The 11,855-nt window shown below is 47.1% G+C and overlaps 1 protein-coding gene across 1 annotated transcript; it reads right to left on the bottom strand.

Moving 5' to 3' along the window:
* Positions 1-2,619: 2,619 nt before the first annotated feature.
* NOA1 (nitric oxide associated 1) lies at positions 2,620-11,830 on the bottom strand. The gene is made up of 7 exons (XM_005530319.3): positions 10,894-11,830; positions 9,691-9,855; positions 8,790-8,986; positions 7,468-7,599; positions 5,854-5,970; positions 4,944-5,061; positions 2,620-4,361 (listed from the first exon to the last, which is right to left on the bottom strand). The coding sequence occupies exons 1-7, from the start codon at positions 11,828-11,830 to the stop codon at positions 4,156-4,158; spliced, it is 1,872 nt and encodes a 623-aa protein (XP_005530376.2). The 3' UTR covers positions 2,620-4,155.
* Between the last annotated feature and the right edge of the window lie 25 nt (positions 11,831-11,855).

The following is an 11,855-nucleotide window of genomic DNA, read 5'->3' as shown; positions in this document are numbered from 1 at the left end:
CATCTATCTGACACGCTTCCTAATACATATTAGGAGGATATTACCTTACTTCTCTAAATTTCCCTTATTTTTTGGACAAAAAGGAGCAGTATGTGCCTGTGGGCCCCCCTCACCTCGTAGAGTAGGGAAGTATGAACAGTGTATCAGTGAGGTTAACCTCCCTCTGTTGGATACCATGTTTTTACACTTTTTTTTTTCTTTTCTCTCTTCTCCCACATTTCCTCTGCTCGCCATAACTGCAAGAGGTTCAGCAAATTCTCAGAAGTTTTGCATGGGTATTCGATATATTTTTATTTTCTTGTCCCATTGTTAATGTTTACAATGTATTTTGTATTTGCCAGATTTTATTAAGGTCTTGGCAAATCTGACATTTGGAAGCTCGAGGACTTACTTCTAACCTCTAACTTTGCCTGCCTTGACTTCTAGAAAAACTGTCAGGCTTCCCTCATTTAAATGTGCTTGTTTTGCAAATACAGAATGTACTGTAGAAGTGGTATTCTCATTTTGTAGACAAATATACCAAAGTCACACCAAATGTTCTAGAGGTGTAGAATAAAACCTTTCTTTTCTAACTGTAGATAGCTTCATTTAAAATTTCAGAATTCATGTGACTACCTGTTTATTAATTTCAGACTAAATGCAGTACAATCTGCCATATACAGGGAAAGATCAGGACTAATTTTGTAGTTACATTTTTATTTTCAATTAGCAAATGTGGAAATGTGTAAAGGTATTATTTCTGATTTCAAGAACTGCTTTCTGAGTTCAGATGCACCCTTAAAACAAATGTAGTACATTTTCTTTTGTGGTTTTGGCTATGGAGGATACATCAGATCACAGAGACATATTTTATCTGTGTGGGCAGATTTCTGAGAGTTTTCTGAAGAAAAACTGTAGCTATCTACATTTCCCTGTTTCTATAACACTTGTAACCCACTGTAGAACTCTTTTAAGCTCTGTGGGGCCCAAAGTCTAGGCCCTAGTTTTAAAATCTTCCTGTGTAAAGATTTGCACACAAGACCACAAAATTTAAATGTCTCTAAATGCGGTCCTCTTTTAAGCAGTTTCTGCTACTTACTTTTTTCTTCTATTTGCTCCAGCTTTTTCCCTCTTCTTCACTTTTTGAATGTCTGAAGTTCTTAATCATTTTACCTTTCTTCTTCCAGACACTTCACTGGTGGAAACATATCCAAACTTTTATTCTTCTATAAAAGTTTGAGGAACAGTCTCTGCAAATTATAGCCTCACACTGGGAATGGAGTGACACCACCCCAGGCAGTGCTCCAGGAAGAACTAAAGCCACCAAATGTGTGAGAACTTTACAAAGCAAAAAGGCAGAGCCAGGGGTATTCACCTCTGCAGCCCATGACTATTATGCTCAGCAATGGATGTTTTTATGGAAATCAGTAGTGAAGATACTTTTAAGCTGGCAGCTAGACAGGCAGGAGTGATGGATTCTCCTGTGGCCTGTTAACACGGCTCTGAATTCAGGCACTGCAGAACTGCATCACCCCACAAGAACATTATGGTGGCTTTAACTCAAAAAGCTACAGTGCCTTTCAGACCTCTGATGTGTAGAGGGGAAGCACTGCCTACCAGTCCCTTTTCATGATGTACCTCATCCACACACCTGTCACACAGCCAGGGATGAAAAAGAATAGGTGTCACTTTGGTATCTTTCAATACCTTCATCTGCCTTTGGGTTGTGATATTAAAGCTGGCAGTTCTGGCAGTTCTTGATACTCTTTCTCTCTCAACACCATCTGATGCATGCAATTCATACAGGAAGAAGTTTGGACTGGTGCATTTGTTCAAGATGCAGAGGTCTCTGGGTCAGTATTCTTTTGCATTCTTCTCAGTATTCTTGCTTAAGACATAAACTGAATGACATGACTTGCTCATGCTGTTTCTAGACACATGAAGAAGTTGTTTAGCCTCTTGCCAGCTAAAAAATGTTCAAGATACCCAGTCTTGAAGAAATACACAAAGTAACATGGTTCTCCCATTTAACTATGAGCAAGTCAAGGAAAGTACTTGACAAATCCATGGCCTGCTCAAAAATAATGGGCAGAATTTGTACAGGGGCTAGTTTGCTGTGTGTGTTACAACAGTTGACGTAAATATAGCATTTTCTCTTTCATCACCACAAAAGTAAATTTAGAAGAATTAAAAAAACCCAAAAACTTCCAGAATCTTGTTCTTAAACATTAAAAAGATGTGTTTTTTCCCCTTTGTGCAGGTTAAATTGAAAATCACAGCATTGTGAAGATTAGCACAGCTAAAACAGATAATCCTCACACCAGTCCTGCTGGCAACTCCTTCAGTAATTTTGGGAGCCAAATGTGAGGCCTGCCAACAGCACACAGAAATCCAGCCAGGAAGACAGCTCCAGTCCTATATATCCATGTTGGAAAAAACACATTTTGGAGCTTGCTGCCTGTGCTCTGATGCTTGCCAAGCACACCCTAGGAGTGGCCACACATGTGCTGGTTTTCACAACACAAAAACAGAAGAAAAACAGGAGAGCTGTGTGAGTCACAGCCTGAGCAGTGAGGAACGTGCTGCCATCAGTTTTTTTCTTCTAGAAAGAACTAGAAAGGACTTCCTGAGAAGTCAAGGTGAGGGTGCACATATTTTGTTTAATGTATAGTAGGAACTCTGGTCTAGACACAGACTGAACACACATGAAACATATTCCCTGTGTTCACTGGCAGCAGATTGACCTTCACAAAGAACAATTGATTTTCTACATGGGGTGAATGGGGTAGTCGCCAGCAAGGGACAGGGAACTCCCTCAAGGCAGTGCTGAACTTCAAACCCCACAGCACCCAACACTTCTCAAACCCACCATGGCCCCGCTTGGCCCGGCCCATCTCACCAGACCCCAGCGTGGAAAGCAGGGAAGGAAGTGGCAGTGCAAGGCAAGGAAGAGCTGAAGGAAATGGCAGAACATGGAAAGTGGCTCCACAGGAGGCTCTGGCAGCCTCACACGGGGTGAGTGCAGCCCTGAGCAGGGGCTGCAGACAGATCCACATGGTGGGTCTGGGCTGAAAATTGGGGGGAAACAAAGAGCAGGGCAAAGGGACAGGTTTCCTTAAAAGAACACCAATACATCCCACAGGCAACGAACGGTGAGAAGAGGATGGTGAATGAGCCAATGATTTCTGCTGATCACCCAGGCTTCTTCAGGACAATAGCCTGACCCAAGGACAGCAGAGTTGCTTCTGAGGAACAACAGACTGACTGAGGAAAACATCAGTGAAATGGTAAGGAGATTAGAAGATACTCTTTTTTTGCCTCTTTTTCAGCAGACTGGCTGGCCATGTGTCTCTCACAGTCTGCCTGTCTTTGGCAGATTGAGTATGCTTATTATTGCACTGGAGCTTTCATGAGATTAGCAAGGTGCTTATGCCCACACAAAGAGTGCTTTATCAACTACATCAACAAAAAAGCATCTTTGTAAAGTTTTATTCTATACCCTTGGTTTCAAAAACCTGTACCCAAGCTATAGAAACCAAATCAAAGCAGTGAACTGCAAAACTTTCCTCTTCAGGCACATGAGCAGACCTGTTTTTCATTAAATCTCTTTTCCTGTGTCCAAAAGCAGGATACTGCACACTCTAATCTGCTCCAGATGCTGGAGAAAGAACACCACTTTTGGTCAATGTTGTTGAATCAGTATCAGCCACTAGGAGGGTCATACCCACACAGGAGCATTCCCTGCTCCTTCCAACTCCCTCCACCCCCTTAACTATGAGAACACTTTAAGAGTAAGTTGATGATTTCTGACATGAGGGAGCATGCCTGCAAGAAACCACCTACTCTATGAGCAGCAAAGTCAGATCAGGTCAGGCAGGTGAGTTTCCATCCCATATTTCAAGAGAGGACAGGTAAAGGGATCTGCCCGTTGATGCAGATCCCAGGGAGAAGCTGTTTCCCCTCCCACAGCAAGGTCACAGCCCCTCAGTTCATTCAAAATAGCTGCAGTTCAACACCTGGATCAGACGTGGACTTGTGGCGCTTCCCTCAGGGCCTGCTTTCCAAAATGTGCCTGCTGGCCTTTCAAAACAAGTCCAACATTTTCTGAACACCAATAAGCCTGAAGGTTCTCCAGGGGCTGTTCTGTCTTCTGCCTTGATACAATGATGAGAAGCGCTATCTGCTGCCCGTGGTTCTTAGGTTTTCCACAAAGGAAGGAGGCTTTTTGGTCCTGTAGGCAGGAGTGCCTGGGATCCGGGCCCCTCTGATGGTACTGATGTAAGGCAGAAGGGGAGGCTCCCGCACCACCAACGCAGTGCCCTTGGGAGTGTAGGCTCGGAGCAGCAATTCCTCTTCCGCGTGAGCCGTCACCGCCACCCAGCCTGCACAGCCGGAGAGAATACGGACAGTGAGGAAGTGAAGTCCCTAGGATCAAAACAAGGTTCTGACACAAACTACTGCTGCCCAGAGTGGCTAAAAATCTGAGCTACCCTCGTGTGGTTGCTTGAGAAATCAAGCTCAAAGGTCACATCCAGCCCCTTCCTAACAGAAGGCAGCACCTGAAGTCACGTTACCCTCCTCAGACACAGCTCTTTCCTGATAAACTTAAGTGGGATGGTGGGAGCTACCAAAACCACAAGAATTAAACTTTCCAATCAATGGCCCTTTCCCTCTCACCTGACAGCTGACAGTGTCACAGCCATTCCTGCTACTGTAGAACCTGTATGGCAGCCAGAGCATGAAGTATTCCAATGTTGCCATCCTGTACTAGCATGGCCGTCAATCTCCATTATTGGAGGCTGCTACACTTCAGCTGGACAAAGTCATAGCTGCTATGATTTTGTGTTGTTGACAGTCCTGCTCTGAGCAGGAAATACAGCTTCACCCCTTAAGAGGCCTCTTCCCATCAATGTTTCTAGGATGCAGACCCTGCAAAGCAAACTAATGAAGAAATATTAAATTACCTGCAGAGGAAAGCTTGATATCTGCAACTGCCTCAGTGGTACCAATTCCTTTCAGTGTAATGTCCTGAGGGACAAGTGGGGGGAACTCTTTCATTCTCTCTTCCCCACCCATGGGAACCTAAGATTAAAACACAGGGAAATGATTTAATAGTCAAGAGATTCTTCAGCACTCCTGTCTCAATCTGGCAAGCAAGGCACAAGGGAGAATAAAGACATTAAACATTTGTGAGCCAATTAGCAGCTGGATTGAATAACCTCCAGGAGTTATTTGAGGTGTGTCAGAACAGGGTCAGGATCACATCCAGAGGAACCCTGTGGAAGGTGAACCAAGATGGAGGGCCCACTGCAGGATGCAGCTGGTGCATCAGGCCAGCTGCCTTGATGTGAGTGACAGCACTTGTTCTCCATGTGTACAGGAATGGAATATCACGACAGGGACAGCTCACCCCATCTCCTATCAATCTGCAAGTGCTACACTGAACACTGCCATACTAAGGAATAAGTCAGACCACCAAGAGGTGAAGATATGTGCAGAAGATCCAGCAGGGAAATAATAAATAAATTTTTCAGCTGCAGTCTGTGCTGAAACCCCAGTCTGCAGGTTTGCCATGGAAAATATCCCTGTTGCTGCCTGCACTTTAAGGCTGTTCAAGAACCAAGTATGAGTAAGCAGAGCACTGCAATATTATTAGCCTGAATGCTGGAAACAGAAACTCTGCTGAAAACGCATCATCTTGACTGCTCTCTCCCAACACACCTGAGCCATGCAGTCTGTGCAAGACTGCTCCACACTGTGCATCTCCACTCACCCACTGCACAAGTCCCAAATTCCTGATACTTGTGGATGCTCCCTGTCAGTTGTACCGCAGACAGGGGTCCTGCCTACCAGCAGCAACAAGTTCCCCCTTACCTTTAGGAACTCTTGGGCTGTGTGCTTCTCATAGACGGTGTCTGCATTACTCAGTGCAGTAACATGGACTGGCAACAGGTTAGAAGCCAAGACAGAAAACCAGGCAGGTTTTTCTCCCTGAAATAAATACCAAAAGGATGTTAATTATGCTAAGAGAAAAGCAGCCCTGAATTGCTCTCTCCTGCCCCATTTCTTTCCTGCATGTTGAAAACCTGCCTGCTTGATGTCCCCACCCCGTCTGAGAGGTCCTTGCCTCTGCCAAAGACAGCAGCCAGGGTTTATACAAAATTGATTTGAGCTCCTGGGAAAGAAGACCCATAGCTTCACCATCCTGCCTCAAAGAACCCCAAATGCCACATTTACTCCCAGCACAGCTGCTCAGCTCAGGCAAATCATCCAAGAGAGATCTTTGCTCTCATTTCATTCACAAGAACAAACTCAGTGTAGTTATTTAGCTTAAGAGGTGATGGACATCTGGTCTGCTCCTATCACTCTACATTTCTAACACACAGCACTCATTCAACGGTATCTGGTTCCAGCTGCTCTCAAGCTATACAAAATTGTTGGAGCAATTTCAGTAGGCACTCTCATCACATTTCCAGGAAGAGCTAATAATGTCAGAGAAGGGAGAGACCTTTCCAAACACTGAAAGCAGCTGGGAATAAGTGCAGGAATTCCTTCAAATTCAAAGGTCGAAGCTGAGGCAGGAGCTTCTGTCATGATCTGAGCACAACTGTCCTCCATGATCTCAGGAGGATACAGATACACAAGACTGATACATCAATGTGTGCCTCCTGCCATACTCGGACAGTTTTTACTTTCCAGAATCCTGCCCCCTCCACCTTCCTGGTTTTCTTCCAGCAGGTCCAAGAGTGTCCTTAGCAAAGCACCAATTCAACATTTCTGTGGTGATCTTGGAAAGCAGACTGAAACGAAAGAGCCATACACACCCCTAAAACAGGGAAAGCTACTGAAAAAATTATCTAAGACTTATGATAATGTCTAATGTTCTTATGAAACTGCCTCTTACAGAGGAAGCATCAGAGGATGTCAACTCCACACAATAAAGGTGTATGGCATGGGATTCTTAATAAATGGAAGAAATGATTGGCAGGGGGGACACACAGCACATTTGAAAAATATTTTTTACAGAAACTAAAATAAACATGAAATTAATTGCCTCCTCGGGGAAGTTCTTCAGAGGTCTGCCAGGAAAGAAAAATGTCTGTGCTTTTCCCCTTAGCAGACAGCTTTCACAAAACACAGAACTGAGGAAACCTACCTACTTTCCCTGTTGATTATGACATTCTCCTCTCTCCCTCATGCTGCCACTTTGTAAGTCATGGGAAGCACACTAAACTCAAGATGTTTGTCAGCATTCAAGAGCGAGTCCCATTATACACTATGTAATACTGCATGCTGGTAACAAGTAACAAACCTTTCAACTACCCATCCCAAGGCATTCTGACTTCATGCTTCTTGTGATTCAGTAACTGATTCATCATCTCTAAAGCAGCAACTAAATGGTCTGGGAAAGCTACCCAGAAAGCCTTTTATGGCTAGTACTACAGTAAGAGATGAAGCAGCTGCTCCCAAAATCCTTTCTTCCCTTACCTCTAAGTAGTCTATACGTCCCAAAGCTGCTAAAAACAAGACCATTCCTGGCTTGAGAATGAAGGTCCGTGGAACAATGGCATGTGATGGCAAAACCAGCTTTACTTCCTTCTCTGTTAGGAGATTCAAAACCTGCAAAACAGATTGTCATAACTCATTCCACATGTTTCAATGGGGACAACAAAGTTAGTATTGGCATTATATTGATAGAGGAAAAAGACCAAGTAAAACAATGTCAAGAACACCTGACCCAACAGTTCAATTCTGGTTCACACAGTAAGCGAGAAACAAGAAACTCCCCTGCCAAAATCTGCCACAATCTCTTTGTCTTCCACTCAGATTGAACACTGACTGCAGGAGCAAAATTTGATCTGAAATTGGCATGGAACTCTCTAAAGGAGAGCATGACGATAGTCAGAATCAGAAACAGCAGCAACTATTTCTGGATGCAGGAAATATTTTCCACATGTATTCAACTCCAGAAGAAGGGAAGAACACACACAGTCTCAAGTTACCAAACCAGGTCTCTAAGCTGATGCCAGGCTTTATCCTGTCTATCAGAGACTTAAGTGCACACTATGGTCTGACAAATACATCACTAAACAACTAAGTCTTCCAGTGCTCACGAAAGCAGCACCTGCACTTAAGCTGCAAACTCTCAGCACAGTCCTTGCACTTCATTCTCTTCAGAACATTCCTGTCTCCCGGTACTATTTAAGCTTCCCCAAAAGATAACCTGCAACTCTGCATGAGTATTAAAACGACCAAAAATCAAAACATGCCTGTTTTGGACATGTGCATTATGTCAGCACTGGCTTCAGTAAAGCATTGCTCTACTGACAAAGGACTGACATACTGCAGCCAGTAGCAGCAACACTGTAGATCCTCCTAGCTTCAGAAGAATGCTTTCTCTAAGATGTGGTTTGGTCATACAGCTCTGGTAATCCTCCTAAGCTCCACCTTTTTCCATAGGTTGAGAGAGCTAAAGAAGTGCCAGCTTCATTGGGTGATGCTGGTGTGAACTTGCTAAGAACACTCTTGCTTATGTCCCTTTGTTCAGAGGTTGTGGAAGCTTGGTGACGCAATCCTGCAGCTCCTTTGCGATGCTGGCCGTATTGCACGATGCAGAAATGCAACAGCATTACCACATGAACCCCTCTCAAGTAAATACAAACCTTATCTTAATGTAATTCCCAAACTAAGAGAATCCTAATGCCAGGACTACTGTCCCACTACAGAAACATTCTGCCACAGGCACAGCTAAGGCAGAACAGTCCCCCCAAACCCCGTCACTCCAAAACGCAGCACCAGAGACTACCTACACAGTCTTCCTTTACAATTCCTGGAGTGTCAAAACACCACCGAGCATCCTTCACTTCGTTGTGAGTGAACTCCTCCCTTTCCTCATGCTTCTTAGGTGGATCTCTAGGATCTTCATCCATGCTGTAGGAGAGCATGTCAGGGTCAAAGTCAATCTCAGCACTAGACTTCTGCTGTTGAAATGTTCTTCCAACTCTTCCTGGATTAAAATGAAAGATTTTCCTGGTAATTTACTTATTAACTTGCTTTCCTTCAATCAAACATCTGCCCCTTTCGCGTCTTAAAAGAAATGCACATCACTAATATGAAGGCGATAAAGACGCTATATGGCTAGAAATTTGTGTGCTCAAAAGCCAAAATGGTATGAAATCCCTTCTATAATTCTTACTTAGCACTCCTCATGCCCCAAAATCTCAGCAGGGACCAGATCACAGACACTTTGTTACTTCAAATTTATGGTAAAGCTGGCTGCCTTCTTTTTTCAGTGCCTCCAACTGCCAAACACAGAATTACCTGAAAACCAGAGCTATCTTCTGGCAAACCCCTCTTTTGAATACATGCTAAAATGATACATAACCCCTGTAGCCTGCAGCCCAAATGTGACTTTAAAATTAAACTTATTTTCTTTATTTGGCAACAAGAGATGGCTCATACTGTGATATCCCTGCAAACTACTAAACTATCAGAATTTGCCAGCCTTGTTTAGGAAGGAGAGGCATTGCACAGAGGAACCCTCTGCTACTACAGCAGCTAACAGGTATTCAAAAGTAGTAATGATGCTGCTTATGGGGAAGACAGAGGTCTTGCCCCCATTAATCTGGGAGCAAACAATGGTCAAAATCACTTAACCTTTGTGTAATGCAGTGTTTTCATTAGGGGCAGAAAAGTAACACCCTTACTCACCCACTAGGTAACCTTGCTTTTTAAGTTGATTAAGGTACTTTTTTTCTTCAATGCTTAGCTGATCTTCTGTTTTTGCTGCCTCTTCTTTTAGCCTCTCCTGCCTTCGGAATATCCTGTCACACGTAGGGTTAATAATTGGAAATTTCAACAGGTTCAGTGTTGTTCCTGGAAAAACAAACAGAAGGCACTTCTGGGTCTCTCACTACCTGATACATTTCAGCTCTGAGAAACAAGATTACAAAAAAAACTGCTTCTCTAACTTTTTGGTGAAATCCACTAACACAAGGTCAGATGTGGAACTACAGCTGCTCCCATAAAGTACTAACTTCCCAGTCAGGTGACACAAAAAACCGCCATCCACCTGCTTAAGACCTGCTCTCACCTAGTTTGAATAAAAGGGTCTCAAAGCTGAGTGGTGCTGACTCAGTACACCTCAGACAAGTCTCAACTTCAGACAGCTTGGTTTGGCCTACAGGTGCTCACCACTCCACCTCCTGGCCTTTCCAGACAGGGCAAGGCATGCGCATCAGGTGCCATCCTAACTGGCAGGGGTGCACACACACCCACTCTGGTTTACCAAGCCTCTTAGCGCTACAGGATGTGCAGCACCCTCAGCACATGCACCCCACTCCTGCTGGCCCGACGAATCACAGAATCAATTAGGTTGGAAAAAGCCTCTGAGATCATCACCACGTCGACTACACCATGGCACTGAGTGCCACATTCAGGTTCAGTGATCACACTCAGGTTCAGATGATCACTCCATCATCTCCCTAGGCATTCCATTCCAATGTCTAGCCATCCTTTTGGTGAAGAATTCCTGCTAATGTCCAACCTAAAGCTGCCATGGTACATCTTAAGGCTATGTCCCTTTCTCCTGTCACTAGCTGCCACAGAGAAGACTGACTCCCACCTGGCTACAGCTTCTTTTGGGTAGATGAAGAGTGATAAAGTCTCTCAAATCCGCTTTTCTCCAGGTTAAACACTTCAGCCACTCCTCGCAGGTGACAATTTGAAGCACAGCACACCTCTGGAGCTTGCTGCCCACCACGGAGGTGCTGAGGGTGGCAGGTACCCCTTTGATGACAGGCTGTCATGCTGCAGAGGTGGCCTAGAGCAGCCTGGAGACCCACAGCTCAGCGTTTTCTGTGCAACCCACATCCCCCATTACCCGAGCTACAAAGTGCCGAGCGGTGCCCTGACCTGGCCACGGGGACACGGTGGCCCTGTCGATGATGTCGGGGGCGCGGGACTTGCAGTAGTCGGAGCGCAGCAGGGTGTTGAAGAGAGTGGACTTGCCGGAGTTGGTGGCTCCCAGCAGGTAAACATCTCCTGCGCATTTCCAGGAGCGCTGCAGCCGGCTGACCAGCCCCTCCATACCGTAGCCGGTCTTGGCGCTCACCAGGCGGATGTCCACCAGCGCGGCTCCCCGCAGCCCGGCCAGAGCGCAGGCCGCCGCCACCCGCTGCCGCAGCCGCCCCAGGTGCCCGCGGCAGTCAGCGGGCAGCAGGTCCACCTTGTTGCCCACCACCAGCACGCCCGCGGCGGGCACGTCGGGGCCCAGCAGCGCCGGCAGCTGCGGCAGCACCGGGTCGGGCAGCTCCATCACGTCGAGCACATAGAGCAGCAGCGGCCCGCGGCCGTGGCGCGGCGGGCGGCGCAGGGCCGCGCCCAGCACGCGGCGGTGCTCGTCGGGCGGCAGCCGCAGCCGCAGGGCGCTGCCGTGGTGCGCCAGCGCCCAGCACCGCTGGCACACGGCGCCGCGCAGCCCCGCGGGGCCCTCCGACAGGAGGCTGCGGTACTTGTCGGCCGGCACGAATCCCGGCGCGCCGCCGTCCCCGCACTGCAGCTCGGCCCCGCAGCCCGAGCAGCTCACGCCGCTCGGCGGCACCGGCGGGTCGGACAGGCTCGGCACCGCCGCCGTCGCGCCCCGCGCCCGCCGCTCCCGCCGCGGCTTCAGCTCCCGCTCCCGGCGTAGCGCCGCCGCCGCCGCCCTCTCAGCCGGGTCCGGCTCGTACTCGAGGAAGACGAAGCGCTCCTCGCCATCGCCCGCCGCCGCCGCCCCGCCCCGCCGCAGCAGGGTGCGGGGCCGGGCCGGGCGGGCCAGGCGGGCCAGGAGCGCGGGGCCCAGACGGAGCATGGCGGGCCCGCACGCGCCGCCGCAC

Source organism: Pseudopodoces humilis, chromosome 6 (genome assembly GCF_049639895.1).
Source record: "Pseudopodoces humilis isolate 2021_Gansu_Grassland_sample_001 chromosome 6, ASM4963989v1, whole genome shotgun sequence".
Classification (NCBI taxonomy): domain Eukaryota; kingdom Metazoa; phylum Chordata; class Aves; order Passeriformes; family Paridae; genus Pseudopodoces; species Pseudopodoces humilis.
This window is presented reverse-complemented; position numbering and strand designations above follow the sequence as displayed.

Excerpts from the sequence above, each read along its gene's own strand:
- NOA1 (XM_005530319.3), bottom strand. The coding sequence starts at position 11,830 with ATGCTCCGTCTGGGCCCCGCGCTCCTGGCCCGCCTGGCCCGCCCGGCC. Across the intron at positions 8,987-9,690 it reads AAAGCAAGGTTACCTAGTGG|GAAGAGTTGGAAGAACATTT; the intron begins GTGAGTAAGGGT and ends ATTTTAATCCAG. Across the intron at positions 5,062-5,853 it reads CAGCCCAAGAGTTCCTAAAG|GTTCCCATGGGTGGGGAAGA; the intron begins GTAAGGGGGAAC and ends TTTTAATCTTAG.